At 52.8% G+C, this 20,623-nt stretch overlaps 2 protein-coding genes and 1 non-coding gene across 3 annotated transcripts; 2 read left to right on the top strand and 1 right to left on the bottom strand.

The window, feature by feature from the left end:
- The first annotated feature begins 4,459 nt into the window (after positions 1–4,459).
- On the top strand, positions 4,460–12,136 carry SHD (Src homology 2 domain containing transforming protein D). Its single transcript, XM_052644258.1, has 6 exons — positions 4,460–4,759; positions 5,988–6,093; positions 6,173–6,361; positions 8,992–9,115; positions 10,562–10,681; positions 11,950–12,136. The coding sequence occupies exons 1-6, from the start codon at positions 4,460–4,462 to the stop codon at positions 12,134–12,136; spliced, it is 1,026 nt and encodes a 341-aa protein (XP_052500218.1).
- A 1,029-nt stretch (positions 12,137–13,165) lies between these two features.
- TMIGD2 (transmembrane and immunoglobulin domain containing 2) lies at positions 13,166–20,430 on the bottom strand. The gene is made up of 5 exons (XM_052644231.1): positions 20,385–20,430; positions 17,596–17,955; positions 14,053–14,082; positions 13,852–13,959; positions 13,166–13,515 (listed from the first exon to the last, which is right to left on the bottom strand). Exons 1-5 carry the CDS (start codon positions 20,428–20,430, stop codon positions 13,166–13,168), a joined length of 894 nt encoding a protein of 297 aa, XP_052500191.1.
- Positions 14,389–14,461, top strand: TRNAW-CCA (transfer RNA tryptophan (anticodon CCA)). Its single transcript has one exon. It is a non-coding gene; the product is annotated as a tRNA-Trp (tRNA).
- Positions 20,431–20,623: the final 193 nt, after the last annotated feature.

Below are 20,623 nucleotides of genomic sequence, written 5' to 3'. Positions count from 1 at the left end.
TAGCAACACATTGGGGTCTGTCCTGTGTGCTGACCTTCCAGGGCCTCACCCTGCACCCACTGCCTGCCTTGAGCCTGCCTCCCCCAGACCATCTTCCCCCCTTTTAGTCTCTGGAGCCTGCCCTTCCCCCATCGCTGCTGACAGTCCCATTCCCCACAAGCTCCATGTCTGTCATCTGGTCCTTGGGAGCTGTCAGGCCTCATCCGGAATCTCCTCCATCAATTCCCCGGGGGGCTGCCTGGCTGCTGGAGCACATCAGAGGGACTGGGGTTTAGGGGTGGCCTCTGCTCTGCTGGAGCCCCCGCCTGCCTGAGCTGGGCTCCACAAAGAGACAAGCGCTGCTCCTGCTTCCTCTTGCTTCTCGAGCTCCCTACACGCCCATGCCCTCAGGCACGTGAGCTCCCCATTTCACAGAGTGGGTGAGGGGCAGGACCTGGCTTTGAAACCGCAAGGCTCGGAGGCTACACCTTTGATCACCAGGACCTATAGACTGGGAGCTTCCAGGGGCTGGTCGGTGCCTCCCCCATCAGGTTGGAGGAGGGCCCTGCAGGGCCATGTCTCCATTAGACTGAGAGCCCTTGAAAGCCAGTACGCATTTCCCCCATCAGACTGGGTGCTTCAAAGGGCAGGATCACGCCTCCTCCATCAGACTGAAAGCTCCTTAAGTCAGAGCCATGCCTCTCCCTTCAGACTGGGAGCTTAACACATGCATATATCTCCTCCATCAGACTGGGGGCTTCCCAGGGCAGGACCATGTCTCTCCCATCAAACTGTGAGCTAAGAAAGGCAGGGCTGTGTCCAGGAGATTCTGAGGGCAGAGGTCATCTCTCCTATCAGACTAGGAGCCCCTAAGTTGAGGCGACATCCCCTCCATCAGATCGGGAGGTTTCAAGCCCCATCGTGGGTCACCCCCCACCCAGTTCCCACCTGCCCTAGTGCCTTGGCTCCCATCCCCATCGCAGATACGGGGACCCCCAGCCAGGGTCTTCCTCTTGCTTCTTCCTGATGTCCCAGCCACCGTAAGCATATATTGAGCACCTACTGTGTGCCATACAAGGAAATATCATTTGGTCATAAAAAGAAATGAAATGTGGGCACTCCATAATTTGGATGAACTTTGAAAACATGATGCTCAGTGAAAGAAGCCAAGACACAGAAGGTCACACAGTGATTCCATTTGTATGAAATGTCCAGAACAGGCAAACCCCAGAGACAGAGAATGGGTTGATGGTTGATGTGCTCAAAAGCACAGGGGGGGCATCTGGGAAGAACCGGAAGTGACTGCTAATTGCAGGTGGAGATTTCTTTGGGGGGTGATGAAAATATCCTGAAATTACTGATGGTCACACAGCCTTGTGAACATACTAAAAACCCATGGAAATATAGTTTGAGTGGGTAAATTGTGGGGTATGTGAATTATATCTCAAAATCTTTAAAGCACCCAAAACAGTATGAGGCAGTAAGCGCTCAGCAGTGGCTGGCCATTGTCCCATTTCACAGACAGGAAAACAAAGCCAGGTCGCTTAACGCGAGGTCACATGGGCTGGGATTCCAGAAACAGAGCGCCACCTGAGAGGAGACCCTGAGAAACCATCTCTCAGACCCTCAGTGCTGGGGGAAGGGAAGCTCCCTCAGCCCAGGACCCCAGACCACCCACCTCCTTGCATTTGTCCAGACAGTGCCCACCTCCTGGCTTGGCTCCCTTGCTCCCCATTCCCTTAATTGAAAGGCAAAACCCTCGAGGTTATGCGGCTATTCAAGGTCACACTACCACAGGGTTGTGGGACCCCTAGCCCGGCTCTCCCCTTCATCCACCGCCTCTCGCTCCTCCCCGAGCCTCTCCCTGCTCCTGCGGTGGGAGTTGGGGCAGCCCCAGGAGAAGCCGGCTCAAAAGCACAGGGAAGTCAAACGCCGTTTGATTCTGCCTCCAGGGCTCCTAATTGCTATTCCTGACACACACTGTAATTAGAAGGCCCCTTTCAAATATTTATACCTTAGACATCGTGTATTTATCTGACAGGGAGAGGACTTGGATTTGATGAGATCTGTCAACAGCTCATCCTGGAGCTGGGGAATTGCCTTGCGGCTGACAGAAATCAGGACAATTACCCAATGTGCTCCCTGGCAGTCCCCAGGGATGCTGCCTCGTCGCTGAATGCTGAGGGCGGGCTGGGGTGGGGGGTGTGAATGCTCTTTGGGGAGATTGGGGAGGACTAAATTCAACAGGTTTGTGTCCAACGACTCAGCCGAAGCAGGAAAGGGAAGGAGAGGGCATCCGGACACCCCTGCTGCTGTGAGGGACCTTGCCTTGCTGGCTCTGGACCTCAGTTTTCCCATCTGGAAAATGGGGCTAACAGTGCAAGGGAGATGGAGAATGTCTGACTTCGTGAAGAGACCTGATGGTTGTTTAATGCCACTCCACGCCAGGCCATATCATGGCACCTGGGCAGAACTAAGCTGTGAGGTGTCTCTCCCTTCTCTGTTCTTCCTCAGTTTCCCCACGGGAGGCGAAAAATAAGTCATTCCCTCCTGGCAGTCCTTTTCCCGCTCTCTGAGGGTTTCCTATTGGAAGCCTCATTTTTCAAATCAGGAGAAATTGCCCAGGCCCCACTATTCTGAAGGGAGGGGATGCAACTCTGTAGCAGTGTTAGTCTATTTCCCCTCCCTTCCAAGCTGCGGGCACCCGCCCACTCTAAGGGGCTTGAAGGAGGGAGCCTGAGGTCCTATCCTTCCTGACCACCCCTCTCTTATTCTTCTATTAGGGGTCCCTGAATAAGCCCCTCTATGGGGAAAGAAAAAAAAATGTGTTTCTTCTGGGACTGGTCAGCAGCTCCCTGGGCTCTCTCACTCCCCCCAAATCCCTCAGTGTCCTCGCCCCCAGACAGCTGCAGCTGCCAAGAGGCAGCCAAACCAGGCGAGACACCCCTCCCCCCAATTCTGCTCCCTCCCTCCCTCCACCCCCAGAAGCCACAAAGGGACAGATGCTGAAGACACACGCCAGGCACTGATACCATCTCCCTTCCCCTGGCCAGCTGTCCCAACCCCCTTCCCCCATCCCACAATGGTTCCCCTGGGGAGAGGGGGACAGAGGAAAGCCCTCTTGGGGGAGGGGAAGCCAGAACCCCTTCCTTTCTGTTCCCTCCCTACTTCCTCCGGCGTCGTCGTCAATATCCATTTTAGCCAATGACCTCTGAAACAATTTCCACACCCCCATTCTCCTGGTCACTTTCGCTGCCAGACCCTGGTTCAATTTCAACTCTCAATAGTGGTCACTCTCACCCCCTCTGCTGGCCAATTTCACCCCTTCTCGCGGTCAAGTCCAGCCCACCCCTTTTCCTGGTCAATTTCCACCTCGCCTTCCTCTCGTCTTCCCCACCTCAGCACCTCTTGCTCTGCAGAGCAAGGTCAGCGCCTGTGGGTTCCCGCCTCCCGCGCTCCTCTCTCGCTCCTGCCAGCCTCGGTCCTCCGGGTCACTGTCTAGCCGCCGCGGCCTTGGCCCCAGCGACTCCCGCTCCGCATCCCCCCTCCCTCTGCGGGCAGCGGCTCTCCTCCCTCCCCAGAACAGCTGAAGGTCTCAGTCACCTCGCAGGGGAGCGCAGGGGGAGGGGAGGGGCGGGGGAACCCGCGGAGGGGGAGGCGAGGAAGCCTTGACGTCCCTGCCCTGGACCCGGCCCGGGGCTGGTAGGGACTGGGGCGCCCGCCCGCCCGAGCGCCCCCTCCCCAAAGTCCCACCTCCCGGTCGCGCGCCGGCGGCGGCGGTGAAAGTCTCTCCGAAAGCGTGAAGGGGGATTGGAGGAGATTTTATTTCCCTTTGTGCCCGTGACTCGGGCCGGATCGAGGCGGCGGGGCCGGGGACCCCGGGCTTGGGGCTCCCCCTGGAACGGTGAGGAGCGCAACAAAGGATGCGCCCCACCGGGGTCACCGTCCCCGCGGCCCAACTTTGCGCGCGGCGCCCGCGCTCCCGGAGAGCCCTCTCGCTGCGTTGAGAACCCAGGCGTCCGGGCTGAGCCAAGGCTGGGGGCGTCCGCTGGCGGCGCTGTCCCCGCCCTCGGCTCCCAGGAGGGGGATTCCAGAGCTTCCCGGAGGCGGCGGGTGTCCGCGCCCTGCACGAGACCGCTCTGCCCGCGGAAACTCCGCGCGCTTCCGCGGATGCCGCTGGCTCCGGCCGGACTACCCAGCGCTCTGCGTTCAGGGCCCCGCGCGACGCCCGCTTCCCACGCCGTCCTTCCAGAGCTGGGCTAAGGTGCAATTTTGCTCCTCCTTTCCCCTCCCTCCTCTTGTCTCCTCCTTTTTCTCCCCTTTTCACCCTCCTCTGAGCCCAGCCAAAGGGCACCTGATCTTTCTCCTCCTCCTTCCCCTCCTACCTTCTCCCTGGGGGCCCTGCCGAGGAAGAGGGCCCAGAAGAGGGCATGCGGGTCCCCCGCTGACAGTGGCCAGGTTTGGGGTGACACTCGCTCAGATGGCCAAGTGGCTCCGAGACTACCTGAGCTTTGGCGGTCGGCGGCCCCCTCCGCAGCCGCCCACCCCCGACTACACCGAGAGCGACATCCTGCGGGCCTACCGCGAGCAGAAGGATCTGGACTTTGAAGACCCCTACGAGGATGCTGATAGCCGCCTAGAGCCCGATTCCTCCGCGGGGCCCGGGGACTCCAAGGGCCCTGGAGACGCGAAGTACGACTCTCCAAAGCACCGGCTCATCAAGGTGGAGGCAGTCGACATTGCCAGAGCCAAGGTCTTGCTGGGAAGCCCCGGGGAAGAGGTGCGTGGCTAAGTCCCCTAAGCTGGGTGGGCCCCGGAGACTGGGTGGGGAGGGCCAAGCTGGCACCCCCACCCTGGATTTTGGGGAGCTTGTTTAGGTGTTATCCCAGGGGCAGACCAGGGCACCAGCCCACTTCCCCGAATCCCCCACCTGCTGGGCAGTTTGATGTCTGTCTCCTTTCAATGCACAGTGCTGGCTGCCCGCCTCCCTCTCTCATTGGCTTTGTACCCCTTTCCTCCAGCTTCCTAAGTCTTCCCTTCTGGATCCCTTCCCCCAGCTTCCCTTCCTCTTACAAACTGAAGGGATCTTCCTCAAACAGATCTGAGGGAGTCGGTTTCCTATGGGGCACTTCCACATCCTCACCACCCCTCTCCACCCTTCCTCTGTTACACTCCCATTTTACGGAAGTGGAAACTGAGGCTCACAGAAGAAAAGTGACTGGCCCCAGGTCACAAGCTTGTTTAGAACTTGAACCAGACTTGCTTCCAATGCCCATACTTTTTTTTTTTTTCCTAAATGATCAGAAGGTCCACCATACACCATCAGCACAGACAGAAAAGACTTCAAGGGGAATTATGGGAGGCTGTGTCTGGTAGCTGGGCTTCTCTGGCGGCTCGGATGGTAAAGAATCCGCCTGCGATGCAGAAGATCCGGGTTCCATCCCTGGGTCGGGAAGATCCCCTGGAGAGGGAAATGGCAACCCACTCCAGTATTCTCACCTGGAAAATGCCATGGGCAGAGGAGCCTGCCTGGTAGTGGTTAGTGGCACAGAGAAAGGTAGGAGGAGGCAGGGACTCGGGGAAGCAGACAAACTAGGATCAAACCCTGCCTCTGACTTATCAGCTGTGTGACCCTGAGGAAGTCACTTGCCCAGTATGTGCCTTGGTTTCCTCATCTATAAAATGGGGATAAAGTACTTACTGAGTGTTGGTACTACCAGTAAATATATTTGAAGTCTTTTAGAACAGTATTGGCACCTGATAAACATTAAAATGATTGAAAGAGGGGGGTAGGGGTCAGAGGAAGAGAGGAAGGGATGATCTACTTGCAAACACTTGTGGGTGGAAAAAAAACCACTTGCTTGGACCGGGTGTGTCAGATAGATCAGAGACAGCAGGCAAGAGGTGTACTGTACCCATGCTGGGCATGCTGGGCCCAGCATGGGTACCCAGAGCTAGGCTTGGTCCCCCTGAGTCCTTGACCCCCTCTCTTGCCTTTCTCTGTCCAGTCAAAAGTCGACACCGAGTACTCGGACCCCTTTGATGCCCAGCCCCATCCACCACCTCCGGATGATGGCTACATGGAGCCCTACGATGCCCAGCGGGTCATGAGTGGTGAGTGAGCAGGGCTTGGAGGAAAGGTGTCAGGCTCCCAGGTGGGAGTGAGAGCTGACCAGTGTCCTTGGCCTCCCAGAACTGCCATGCAGGAGGGTGCAGCTGTATGACACCCCCTATGAGGAGCAGGACCAAGAACTGGGAGATGGGACCCCTTCAGGGCGGAAACCTCGACAGAGTCGGCTGCCCCAGGAGGATGAGCGGCCAGCAGACGAGTATGACCAGCCCTGGGAGTGGAAGAAAGACCATATCTCCAAGGCGTTTGCAGGTGATTCTCTTACCCTGATTTCTGAAGATCTGTGTCCCTCTGTTTTCTGCTCTGGTCATATCCCCTGTTTCAACTAACAAAGTAAACCACCGTCACTTGTCACTTTGGTAGTTTGTTAATTCTCACTAAAGTGTGAATGACTGATAGTCATAAGTTTCTTTTTCCAGGAGAACCTGTATCTTCCTTGGAAACTGAAACCCCTTTAATTAATTTATTTATTTTTATTTTATCTTATTTTATTGACTATGCCATAAGGCTTTCAGGACCTTAGTTCACTGACCAGGGATTGAACCCAGGCCTTTGGTAGTGAAAGCATGAAGTCTTAACCACTGGACTGCCAGGGAATTCCCTGTAACCTCTTTTCAAGTGCAGTGGAATCTATTCATCTGCTTACTATAGTGCAGGAATAGGCTTTGGTGTCAGGACTGGGTTTGTGTCTCTTACGACTTTATCTCCCTGAGTCTCAGTTCTCTAACTTGTGCCTATTGAGTAGAGCACTTGTAAACTGAATGCTAAAGCACTCAATTACACGGGAGCTTTGGGGAAGAGAGCAGCATTTCTTAGAGTCAGTTTCTGAGTTGGGTGAGCTTGGACAAGTCTCTGAACCTCAGTTTCCTCTTCTGTAGAAAGAGGAATAATAAGGTCACTTAGGGCTTCCCTTGTGGATCAGCTGGTAATGAATCCACCTGCAATATGAGAGACCTGGGTTCGATTCCTGGGTTGGGAAGATACCCTGGAGAAGGGAAAGGCTACCAACTCCAGTATTCTGTCCTGGAGAATTCCATGGACTGTATAAGTCCATGGGGTCAGAAAGAGTCGGACACGACTTCCACTTTTCACTTTCAAGGTCACCTTTAAGAAATAAACTCCAGGAAGAGTTGTGCGAATGCAAATCTATCCAAGAAGTTGTATAAATTGTGAGGGAAATTGGAGCTAGTGCCTCAGTCTACCAGTCTGTATATCAGGGGCGGTTGTCTAACTCTGGGCTTTCCTGGTGGCTTAAATGGGAAAGAATCTGCCTGTAATGCAGGAGACCCAGGTTTGATCCCTGATCGGGAAGATCCTCTGGTGAAGGAAATGGCAACCCACTCCAGTATTCTTGCCTGAAGAATTCCAAGGACAGAGGAGCCTGGTGGTCTACAGTCCATGGGGTTGCAAAGAGTTGGACATGACTAAAACATCTGTTTCTGCTTTATTGACTGTGCCAAAGCCTTTGACTGTGTGGATCACAATAAACTGTGGAAAATTCTTCAAGAGATGGGAATACCAGACCACCTGACCTACCTCTTGAGAAACCTATATGCAGGTCAGGAAGCAACAGTTAGAACTGGACATGGAACAACAGACTGGTTCCTAATAGGAAAAGGAGTACGTCAAGGCTGTATATTGTCACCCTGCTTATTTAACTTCTATGCAGAGTACATCATGAGAAACGCTGGGCTGGAAGAAGCACAAGCTGGAATCAAGATTGCCGGGAGAAATATCAATAACCTCAGATATGCAGATGACACCACCCTTATGGCAGAAAGTGAAGAGGAACTAAAAACCCTCTTGATGAAAGTGAAAGAGGAGAGTGAAAAAGTTGGCTTAAAGCTCAACATTCAGAAAACGAAGATCATGGCATCTGGTCCCATCACTTCATGAGAAATAGATGGGGAAACAGTGGAAACAGTGTCAGACTTTATTTTGGGGGCTCCAAAATCACTGCAGATGGTGACTGCAGCCGTGAAATTAAAAGACGCTTACTCCTTGGAAGAAAAGTTATGACCGACCTAGATAGCATATTCAAAGGCAGAGACATTACTTTGCCAACAAAGGTCCGTCTAGTCAAGGCTATGGTTTTTCCAGTGGTCATGTATGGATGTGAGAGTTGGACTGTGAAGAAAGCTGAGTGCCGAAGAATTGATGCTTTTGAACTGTGGTGTTGGAGAAGACTCTTGAGAGTCCCTTGGACTGCAAGGAGATCCAACCAGTCCATTCTAAAGGAGATCAGTCCTGGGTGTTCTGTGGAAAGAAGGATGCTAAAGCTGAAACTCCAGTACTTTGGCCACCTCATGCGAAGAGTTGACTCATTGGAAAAGACTCTGATGCTGGGAGGGATTGGGGGCAGGAGGAGAAGGGGACGACAGAGGCTGAGATGGCTGGATGGCATCACCGACTCGATGGACGTGAGTCTGAGTGAACTCCAGGAGTTGGTGATGGACAGGGAGGCCTGGCGTGCTGCGATTCATGGGGTCGCAAAGAGTCGGACACGACTGAGCGACTGAACTGAACTGAACTGAACTGAGCGACTAACACATTCTACATTCTCTGTGACTTGGCCAAAATCTCGCAGAACTTCCCACTTGCCCCTCTAGCTACGTCCCCTGCTCTCTGATTTATCATTCAGGGAACTGGCCACCCTTCCATGCTACCAGATTCAGGAATGACCACACCCCTTTCTTCTGAAGGCTAGTTGGTTGCTGATGTACCAATCCTTCCCCAGCCTTAAACCCAACCCCTCTTCTTCTGGATTCTGGTTGCCCTAGGCTGGCACCGCCTTCCTACTGAAATTCCATTGGCTTGCTCCTATCTCACCCTCTTGAGATAGGTGGGACTTAACCATTTTCTCTTTAAACCTTCTCCTCCAGTTCAGTTTGACAGTCCAGAGTGGGAAAGAACCTCGGGCTCAGCCAAGGAGCTCCGGAGACTGCCGCCCAGAAGCCCCCAGCCTGCAGAGCGCGTGGACCCGGCCCTGCCCCTGGAAAAACAGCCGTAAGTGAGGAAGCTGAAGATGGAAGAGCCGGGTTGAATCCCTCCCTTCCCCATACTAGTAACAGATTCCTTGGACCAGGTGGGCTGGAGGAACTTGGATTCATTCATTCACTTCATTCTTCAACTAATCTTCACTGAGCGACGGAGCCTGCTGGGTGCTAGACACCCAGCTTGGTGCATAGTAAAAGCAAGTGTCTCCCCTCCCTCTGGCCTCAGATTCTGGGTTCAAATCCCTTCTCTGTAATTTTTGGCTCCGTGACCTTGAGCAAGTCACTCACTCTCTCTGAAGCTCGGGCTCAACACTTCCAAGAGAGTGCCTGCCTCACACAGAATAGGGATTTCCTCCCTTTCCTTGGGTGGGATTTATAAGCCTGAGAGTGAAGAGACAAAAATCATTCTCACCCCCAAGAGATCTTGCGGTGAAAGTGGGAGGATCAAGATTTTGAAGGAGTTCCAACTTTAGGCTGGAATGAAGCTCACAAGCTGTGAAAGTCTGGGTGTTCTGTGTTCCTCTAGCCTAGATGTTCCTCAAACAACTCCCTGAGCCCTGAAAGCCCAGCCCTGTGAGTACCAGGGTGTGTTTAGCACAGCCATTCCCAAACCTCTTAGGTGGCTGATACAGGACTACCTAATTAATACAAGCATGGGGTATTTTCTTTCAATACAAACAACTTCTTGGTGCTCATTGGTCTTTGACACTTTGCTCCCTCTGTTTGAGCATGTTAAAGAAAAATATTATGTAAAGAATGTATAGGTAGGTGGGGATATGTTGCTGTTGTTCAGATGCAAAGTCGTGTCTGACTCTTTGTGACCCCATGGACTGCAGCACTCCAGGCTTCCCTGTCCTGCACCATCTCCCAGAGTTTGCCCAAGTTCATGTCCATTGAATCGGTGATGCCGTCCAACCATCTCATCCTCTGTCCTCTTCTTCTTCTGCCTTCAGTCTTTCCCAGCATCAGGGTCTTTTCCAATGAGTCAGCTGTTTGCATCAGGTGGCCAAAGTATTGGAACTTCAGCTCAGCATCACTCCTTCCAAAGAGTATTCAGGGTTGATTTCCTTTAGCATTGACTGGTTTGATCTCCTTGCTGTCCAAGGGGCTCTCAAGAGATGCAGGATGCAGCAAGCCTCCTGAAAGTGATGTGCAAGTGTTGCAAGTTGGAGGGAGGGGTTGAGGACACCTGGGCACTCAGCTGAGGGAGGCTGCAAAGACCAAAGTCAAGGGTACATGTTGAATTGGAGCAGCTGCAGGTGGACCTGGGTTTACCTGCCTCCCAGAGAGACCCTTGTCTGCCTGAAAACCAAGTTCCTCTTGAGAAATCCAAGGGAATTTGTCTCCCTTGTTTGCCTGGATGTCACAAGTCCTTGAATGAGCTGTGCCTGCATCCAGCCCCAGGATGTGTTGGAAGGGGGATCGCCTTCAGGAGACATCTGTCCCCACCCCCTAGGTGGTTCCACGGCCTGCTGAGCCGGGCAGATGCCGAGAACCTCCTGTCGCTCTGCAAGGAAGGCAGCTACCTTGTGCGGCTCAGTGAGACCAGCCCCCAAGACTGCTCCCTGTCCCTCAGGTGAGATCCCAATTCTCTGGAGGGACAGAGGGTCACAGGACTGCATGCCTTCGACTGTCAAGCTTTTGACTGAATTCAGCTGGAGAAGAGGAGTGTGGCTTCAGGAGCCAATGGGCGGGATTTCCAGGGCAGATGGACAGAGCTTTCAGGCCAGGGGGTGGGGCTTATGGGAGCTGTTGGCTGAGCTTCTAGGTCAGAAGGCAGGGCTTTCAGAGAGGGTACCTGCATGGTTCCGACTGAAAATGAGCTCCCTGTCACTGGAGGTATGCAAGAAAATGGAGAGGAAGTCATATAGTAAATCTAGAACTTCAGTGAGATGAGGAACTAGGTGTCCAAGTTTCCTCTGGACTCCTCCCAGGTTTAAAAGTGTATCCATTTGTGTCAAACCAGGGCCAAAATCCCAGTGGCCCTGTAGACGTTTGAATTTGATACCCTGGTTCTATGTGCTTCTCTGCCTAAGATTCTAAGCGTGTCTGATTACAAAACGCTCCTAAGATTCTACCAGATTTCTGAGTGTGAGATTCCTAAAAGGTCAAGATTGAAGAGGGTTTGGAAGTAAGTTCATATCCTGCCTCTGCCACTTCCTAGCTGTGTGACCTCAGCTAAATCATTCAACCTCTCTTGGCCTCGGTTTCCTCATCTGTGAAACAAAGACAATGACAGAATTCAGTTCGTTGTAATACTACGATTAAAAGAGGGGGGAAAGTGAAAAGTGTTGAGAAGAATGCCCAGGAAACAGGAAGCGCTTAATTCATACTAATGATGGTGAGAGGACCATTTCCAGGTTCTATGTCATTCACCTACCAGAGATGTAAAGGAAAGGGACCCTAGGGAATTCCCTGGCTGTCCAGTGGTTAGGACTCCATGGGTGAGGGTACAATCAGGGAACTAAGATCCTGCAAGCCTCATGGAAAAGCCAAAAGCAAAAAAAAGTGTGTGTGGGGGGAAGTTGGAGGTCCCTTGATTGAGGGTAACCAGGATGGGTAGCACAAGGGGTAAGGAGGTTTGGAGAGAAAGTGCCTTCTGTGTTCTTGGGGAGGGACCTCCGACTGGGAGGAACTCCAGCCTGTCTTCACAAGTGACAAGCGCAGAAGGCATCCCACAGTGTGGAACGAGTCAACAGCTGATGCCAAGTGGCTGTTAACCAGAAATATTTGGGGATGCCAGGCTCGGGTTCCTAGGGTCATCCAGGGATTGGCTTTAGGTTTGGAGGGTGTGGGCGGGCTTGAAGTGCTGGGTACCCTTTCTGACCTGACCCCTGTCCTCAGGAGCAGCCAGGGCTTTCTGCACCTGAAGTTTGCGCGCACCCGAGAGAACCAGTTCGTGCTGGGTCAGCACAGCGGCCCTTTCCCCAGTGTGCCAGAGCTGGTGCTGCATTATAGCTCCCGCCCACTGCCCGTGCAGGGTGCCGAGCATCTGGCCCTCCTGTACCCGGTGGTCTCACAGACCCCGTGACTGGAGCCTCAGCCCTGTACGCTGGGCTGTGGGACTCCCATCACTGGCTGCAAATGCTGGAGGTCTTTCCAGCCCCGGGGGAGGCTGGATGGAGAGGCCTCTGCTCCTCCAGGCCCTGCGCTGCCCCCTTCTGGGTTCTAGGGCCCAGCACTGTGTCTGGAACCCCTCCTCTGGCCTGGCAAATAAATAAGTTATTGTGTGTTTCAAGTGTTCTTTCTGGGAAGAGGGAGCTCAGCCCCTGAAGGAAGAGGGGAGGCAGCCCCGTGGAGGGGAAGGGTATCCCCGGCTCTGTGTTTTGGGGGTGGAGCCAAGGTTGGAGCCTGAATGGCTCACAGGGAGGGACCAACATTCAGAGAGCTGTTGACAGGCAGGGAGAGAGCGGTATGGAGGCAGATAAAACCTGGAGACAGCAAAGACCGGCTGATTAAAAAGACGGCGAAACCGAGGGGGCGAGGCTCTCAGGCCAACCCTGCCCCACCCCGCCCCTCCTTCCTATCCTGGGCCTGTGGCCACGGGCTGCCGAAAAGGACATCTGTCCCCATGGAAACAGCAGACATGGGGGAAGGGAGCCAGGCTCAGCTGGTGTCACTTCAAGGTGATAGTCGGGCAGGAGACCCCGGGTGTGGGAGGGGGGAGCTGACAAATGCCAGGAAGCCCCAATCTCCCCCCTCACCCTCCTAACTCCAAGCCTGCCTAGGGAGGGGGTAGACACCAGTTGGGGAGGGGGCATGCTTCCAGCTCCAGGCACTGTTTGGAAGTGAGGGACATCACTTCTCTGCTAATTGGACATGACCGTCCAAGGATAAGAGGGGGAAAGCTTTCAAGCCCCCTAACCAGAGTCGTCCTCCAGGACCACACCCCCAGATGACTCCCTGATGGCTCAAATCTCTAGCACTGCCAAATTGCCACGGATACTGGCTTTGCTTTCTTCATGAACCTTTATTGGATATTCTTGGGACAAGGGAGAGGTCTATCCTCATAAAAACAAGTACGGGGTCTCTAGGATAAACTGCTGGACTCTGTGATCCCCTAGGAATAAGTCACATCTTTATATAGTCGCTGGGGGGAGGTCTTCTCTGGCTCTCCTGGGGTTCTGATTTCTCTTCCCACTTCAAGGAACCCTCTTGACCTTGGCTGCCTAGAGGAGCCTGGGCCAGGAGAGATTCTGACTGCAGAGATGGGGTGAATGGGTCTGGGACTGGGGCAAGATTTGGGAGCCAGATGCGACTTGGGGGTGGGGCGCTGGGGGAAAGAGATCGAGTAGAAGCTTTGGCCCTTCTGATCCTCACTGTCCAGCACCTTCCTTTCCACAGGCCATGCTTCACTCTTCCTTGGGGCTCTCCGGGGCCGGTATAGGACGTTGCTGTAGATTGGACTGCCTGCATTGGGGGATGGGTGAGAGATGACACCAAGAGGGGACAGTCATTTAAGAGAGCCTGGTCCTCTCCAGCCCACTTTCTGGGGGCTTTGTCTATGCCCCTGAAAAAACACGGGTGTAGGGGCCAGCCTTCCTCATCCATTCCCCTTCTCTGCCCCCCAGCCTCGCCCTCCCTCCTTCCGGAAGGAGCAGGTATCAAAGTCAGAAGGGGATGCGTTCCCGCCTAGTCAAGCAGCTGCAGTTCCAGCTTTCGCGACGAGGGGGCGCGATCGCCAGGAGTTGGCGGTGCTCTTGGGAACCTTCCGCCCTCTGCGCAGCTACCTGCGCGGTTCCTTACCTGCATCCCCGTTCCGGCAGCGGCGGCGGCCCCAGATCCCAGCGCCCAGAGCGAAAGCGGCCACGGCCACGGCCACGGCCCCCGTCACCAGCGGCGCGAAGTAGAGGCCTGGAATGGGAGAGGGGGTGGTTGGCGGGCTGCCGGAGGGCGGGGCCGAGGGGAGGGGCGGAGTTGAAGGAAGGTCAGGTAGACGGAGCTCACCTGAGAAGCTCTGGTCCTGTAGCCAGCCACCTGCAGAGAAGAAACCTGTGTCTCAGGCGAGCTCACCTTTGAGTTCAGCATCCTGCACCCCTTTAGGATAACAGCCCCTCTACCCCGTGTGGAACCTCAGGGTTCTTGCACCTCCCATGCTGTGAGTTCAGGCAAGTATTTGTTCTAAACCGCTTTCCTCTTCTGAAAAATGAGACTAAGCATGCCTATCTTGCTGGGTTATTGTGAATACATTCCAGACCCGGTAATAAACTTTTTTTTTTTACTTTATTTTACAATACTTAAACTCTAGATATAATCACTTTAAAGTCATATAATCTGGGGACTTCCCTGGTTGTCCAGTGGTTAAGGCTCTGAACTCCAAATGCAGGGGCCCCAGGTTCGATCCCTGGTCAGGGAACTAGATCCCACATGCCAGAACTAAGAGTTCACATACTGAAACAAAGATTCCGCATGCTGCAACTAAGACCTGGCACAGGAAAATAAATATATATATTGAATAAATAAATAAATTCACCTAGTCTGATGAGAAAGCACTATTATCTGAATTTTGATAACTAAGGAAACAGGCACAAAAGAGTCAAGTCACTAGCATAAGGTCACAGAGCAAGTGAATAGCCCAGTGGGGATGTGCTTTCAGGTCTGTGTAATTGACAGGAACCCCAGCCAAGGCACTTTCTCCTGTGACCAAGACAAGACCCAGAGTTCCTAGCCCCTTCATCTTCCACGTTTCGTTCTGAAGTTGGCAGTGATCCCGGGGTGGGGGGGGGGGGGGGTGGCTTCTGATGGGGAAGCCAGCTGTGCAGAGCTGAATTCCGGCCGACCCAGCCTCGCTCCCTCACAGCTGCCAACAGCTCTCAGCCTGGTGCCTCCGCTACCCCCGCCTCTGCTAATTGGTAATTGGCCCCCTGTCCCTGGAAGCCAAGGGTTGGCGGGGGGCGGTGGTGGGGCGGCCATAACACACCGCCCTGGAGGCAGGCAGTGGGCAGATCCTGCCAGCTGGAAAGAAATGGGCATCTCTTGAAGCTAGGAATCTGAGTGGTGCTTCATTTTGCCTGATAGGAGCCAGGCAGGTGCCCAAGGCCCTGAGGAACAGTGGAGAGTGCAAGAGCGCAACAGGTCAACTTGCAAACTCTGCAGGGTTTGGCCCTTATGTGGGTGTCAGGCAGAGTTGGAGAAATGTGTGAGTCGGGCTCTGGAGAAAGCTGCCTGCATCCCGGCATGTGTGGGTGGCTGGACGTGTCTTGGCCCTGGCTGGGCCTTAGCTTTATTCTCTGTGAAAGGAGGCTGCTGGCTAAGCTAATCTGGAAAGTTCCTTCCAGCCTTGAGAGTCAATGGTTTTCTTTCTTGTCTGTTTGTTTTGTGTATGTGTTTTATTTTTGGCCCTGTGGAATTGAAGCCGTGCCCGCTGCAGTGGAAGCATGGAGTCCTGACCACTGGACCACCACAGGGAAGTCCCGACAGTCAATGGCTTTCAATTCTAGATCCTGGAATTCTAGAGTTTTCTGCTCTTACATACTCTGTGATTGCAAAAGGCTAAGAGTTTATCTGTTTAAAGTATTTCAGACCCTACAATTCTAAGATTCTAGAATCTTCCATGTCTTTGTTTCAGTGTTTCTCAACCTTTTTTTCATTATCAGTCCCCTAAGAAGGCTTTCTAAGAACCTTGATTTGTTCCCTCATGAAATGTTAATACCACAGATATGCTATAAATCTGTGGGCTATCTGCATATCTCTGCTTTATACATAAAAGGATAAGATTTTCTTTGCTCCCAAGAACCAATGTTTACCTTCTTAGGGGTGATAGTCCCCATGGATAACATATGCTGCAGTTCTCGGAGCTTAGAATTTATACCCTTAGGATTCTCAAACTGCAAGATTCTGCTTTATGGTTTGAGATTCTAGAATTGTTTTCGGTACAATACAACTGTGTCCATATGTTGACCAGAAGACAAGTTCTAGGGACTTCCCTGATGGTCCAGTGGTTAACACTCCATGTTTCCAATGCAGGAGGTGTGGGTTTGATCCCTGATCGGGGAACTAAGATCCCACATGCCCCCACAGTGCAGCCAAAAAAATATTTTTAAAAAGAAGTTCTAGATTGTGCATAGAGGTCTTATTTATAATAGCCAAAACCCAGAAGTTGCCAAAATAGCCATCAGGAGGAAACTGGACTGATCAGTGGTGATGGAGGGCACTGCACAGCAAAGGAAAAGGACGAGCCATTGCTCCACATACTGACACAGAGAAGTCTCACAGAGTGTCGAGTGTCGGACACAGAATGCACTCTATGATTTCACTAAGTAAAACAGGAAGCCAGTTAAAATAGATTTATGCTGCTATAAGTCAGAATAGTGGGGAGGGGGGGATGGCATTTATAAGGAGGCAGATACGTGTGTTGAGCAGGGTGGTGAGCACCCAAGTGTGTGCAGGTTGTGAGAATCCATTGCTGTGATTCGCATTGTTGTTGTTTAGTCAATAAGTCATGTCCTATTCTTTTGCAACCCCATCGACTATAGCCCATCAGTCTCCCCTCTCCATGGATTTCCCAGGCAAGAATACTGGAGTGGGTTGCCATTTCCCTCTCCAGGGGGATCTCCCCAAGCCAGAGATCTCCTGCATCACAGGCGGATTCTTTACCACTGAGCCACCAGTGAAGCCCATTATTTGTATACATCCCTCCAAAATTCATATGTTGAATCCTAACCTCTAATATGAGGGTAATGAGAGGTCAGGGCCTTTAGGGGGTGGTTAGGTAGAGGGTAGAGCCTTCATGAATGGGATCAGTGCTCTTATGGTGGTCCGTCCAGTGGTTAAGACTCTGCCCTTCCAGGGAAGGTGGTGCAGTTCAGTCCCTGGTTGCTGAACTAAAATCCCACATGCAGTGTGGCACAGCATCCCTCAGTAAAAGGGACCCTAAAGAGCTCCCCAGCCCCCTGCTGCTACATGAGGACACAGCTAGAAGGTGCAGGCTATGAACCAGGAAGAGGCTGCTCACCAGAGCTCGACCTTGCTGGTGCTTTGATCTTGGATTTCCAATCTCTAGAATTCTGAGAAATAAAGATGAGGTTTATAAGCCACCCAGTCTGCAGTGTTTTATCAGTGATCTAACAGACTAAGATATCCACGAGCCGGCCACTTGCGGTATGGGCATTTCTCTGTACGGAGGTTATATTTGAATAACACAGTTTATGGAACCGTTCAAGAGTGTTTATGATTGTGATATACTGGAGCAGGGCTGAGTAACTACAGCCTGTGAGTCAAATTCAGCCCTCTGTTTTTTTTTTTTTAAATAAAATTTTATTGGCACCCAGGCCCTCCCATTCCCTTAAGCATGTCTATGGAGACTTTCACACTATAACAGCAGAGTGGAGTCATCACAACAGAAACTGTCTGCATCTGCAGACTGTTTCTAGGAATCTGATTTAGAGAATTTAGTTGCTAGGAGTTTGAGATTCTAGAAGCTTAAGATTTCTAGAAGTTCCAAGTCCTCCCTGGCTTACACCCCTGCCCCCCAACCCCATGCTCTCATACCTGTCTCCACCAGGAGCTGCGTCCCGTTGCCCTGGGCCTCCTCCCAATCAGGGATCTCCACGGTTGCCCCACACACATAGAGTCCACTGTCATTGAGGCTCACGTGGTTCAGCTGCAGGGTGAGGTTGCCAGGCGGCTGCCAGGAGAGCCATCCCTGAGGCCCACAGACATCCTCGCTCAGACTGCCATTGATGATGTGTGTCTGGCAAAGGATGTCAACGTCCTTGATCCACTCGACACGGAGCTGCTCCCAGGCTGGGTCCTGCATCACCTGGCAGGCTAAAGTCACCTGGCTGTCCTGTCTCACCTGCAACAACTTCGGTGCCTGCTGCACAGTCAGGCCTGTGGCTCCTTGCAGGACTGGGGGAAAGAAGAAGTGAGTGAGACCTTCTTAAGTGTGTGTGTGAGTGTGTATGTGTGTGTGCGTGACTTACTTCCCTAGCCACCCCACGGGAATAAGGCAGTGAGAGCCTGAAAGCTTACTATCTGTGTGATCTTTGCAAGGTCATTTCTTGCTTAACCTCCATGACCCCATCTGTGAAATGGGTATAAGTCTCTCAGCACTTGTGAGATTTCAAGGTGAACTCTATGACATGTCTGGCTCTCAGCCACAGAAAGATTGCCTGGAGTGTGCCAGACCCTGATCTGGACCCTGTGGACACAGACACATGGGTAACTGAGACAGACAAAAGCCCCTACCCTTGTGGAGCTAACAGTCTTGGGGGAGAGACACAGGAAGTCATGAAATGAGAATCGATGGAGGAAAGGAATGGGGAGTGGCAAGAGATGATAAGAATGAAATGAGAGGGTGTCCTTATAGAGGATGATCAGGGAGGGCCTCTCAGAGGAGGTGACATTTGAGCAGGGATGTGAATAGTAAGATGTATTCGGGGCTTGCCTGGTAGTACAATTAAGAATCCAGCTGCCAATGCAGGAGACACGGGTTCGATCCCTGGTTGGGGAAGATCCCACGTGCTGTGGGACAACTAGGCCCGTGCTCTGCAACAAGAGAATCCACTGCAATGAGAAGCCTAAGCTCCACAACTAGAGAGTAGCCCCTGCTTGCCGCAGCTAGAGAAAGTCTGAGTGCAGCGATGAAGACCCAGCACAGGCATAAACAGATAAAATAAATCTTAAAAAAACGAAAGAAGTAGTCAGTCGTCCGTGAGGAATGGGTCATGCAAAGGTCCTGAGGCTAGACAGGGCCTGGTAAGCTGGAGGAACAGGGAGGAGGCCCCCAGGGTTGGAGCAGAGCACGTGAAGGGGAGAGAGGGAGGAAGTGGGATCAGAGAAGTCAGCAGGGCATGGCTTTTAGAGACCTGTGGGCTGTGTGGGTGGAGTATGACGGAGGTGGGGAGGTGGGTGGGGGTGGGGAAAGGGGAGCAGTGTACTTTTTTATCTAAGCGTGATGGGAAACCACGGGAGCAGGGAGGAAGTGTGGTCCAGTTAAAGTTTAAAAAAATCACAACTATTGCCATGGTGAGAACTGACTGTGATCTTCATGGGGCAGGGGTGGGGTGGGGGGGCGGTCAGGATGGCCAAGAAACCAGGGTCCAGGAGACTAGTGATGGGACCCAGACCCTGGAAAAGAAGAGGTCAGAGTTTGAACAGATTTTGAAAGTTGCCTGCAGAAGAACTATAAGACCTGAGTTGGTCGCTGTTCCCCTGAAACTGTCGCAACACTGTTCATCGGCTATGCTCTAACACAAAATAAAAAGTTTAAAAATAAATATTAAAAAAAAAAGAAGAACTGAATTGGGAGGGAGGGAAAGAGAGATAGTGGCAGATTTCCAAGGTTCTTAGGCTAAGGGACTTTGTGAATGGTGGTGACTTTAGGCCAAGATGGGGGACGCTGAGGGCCTTCCTTGGCGGTCCAGTGTTTAAGACTCGAGCTTCCACTGCAGGCGGTGTGCGTTTGATCCCTGATTGGGGAACTAAGTTAATCTCACATGCCACACAGCCAAAAAAAAAAAAAAAAAAAAGATGAGGGACACCGAGTAGAAGAAGCAGGGCTAGAGGGGAAAGAAAGAGTTTGCTTTTGGCCATGGGAAGTCTGGGGTACCTGTTAAATGCCCCCCTAGAAGGGGTGAGTTGCTGTCAAGTTCCTGGCATTTGGGGTGGAGTTGCAGCTGACCCTAAAGAGAGGAGATGCAGGGAAGAGTATTCCAGGCAGAGGGAACAGAAGGTACAAAGGTCCCAGACGTAGGATCAAGCTCGATGTGTTGGGATGAAAAAAGAAAAAAAAAAGAGGAGTCAGCAGACTGGCCATGGGGGAGAGAGAGGGAATGCGGAGACCACAGAGAACAGAGCGGCCAGCAGGGCCAGGTCATACAAGGCTCATAGGCCGGTCCCGGTGTGAATTTTATCCTAAGGCTCCCTCTGTGGATTTTAGCTAGAACCGTCCAACCCTTGCGGGCTTCCCTGGGAGCCCAGATAGCAAAGAATCTGCCTGCAATGCAGGAGACCTGGGTTCAATCCCTGGGTGGGGAAGATCCCCTGGAGAAGGAAATGGCAACCCATTCCAGTATTCTTGCCTGGAGAATTCCATGGGCAGAGGAGCCTGGCAGGCTACAGCTCATGGGTTGCAAAGAGCTGGACTCTACTGAGCAACTAACACACACACAGAGTTCAACCTTTGTAAAGTTCTGAGTATCAGGGAGAGAGACAGGGTGTATTTGGCAGAGCGGAGAGACTAAGGTTTCAAGGGGGCTCTGAACAGGACGGGCAGGCAGCTGGAGTGACGAGTCACAACAGGATGGGGGCCAAGGTGGGGAGATTCACATACTCACCCCAGAACTGCACCAGGAGGACCAGCATTGTGCCTGGGGACCCCATTCCTGGCCCATCAGGCTCCTCTCTCCCAACTGGCGCACTGCCACCCCCTTTCCCCTCCCGTGTGACAGACTTCCTGCCACAGAAGCATAGGTGACACTCCGCCCCCACCATAGAGGCATAAGTGACACCCAGGCCAGCCAGCAGACATCCGGTGGCCACTACTGCTGGGGCTCCGCTTCCTGTCACTTGTGCC

Source organism: Budorcas taxicolor, chromosome 7 (genome assembly GCF_023091745.1).
Source record: "Budorcas taxicolor isolate Tak-1 chromosome 7, Takin1.1, whole genome shotgun sequence".
NCBI lineage: Eukaryota > Metazoa > Chordata > Mammalia > Artiodactyla > Bovidae > Budorcas > Budorcas taxicolor.
The sequence above is the reverse complement of the archived record's forward strand: the minus strand, read 5'-3'. Positions and strand labels throughout refer to the sequence as shown.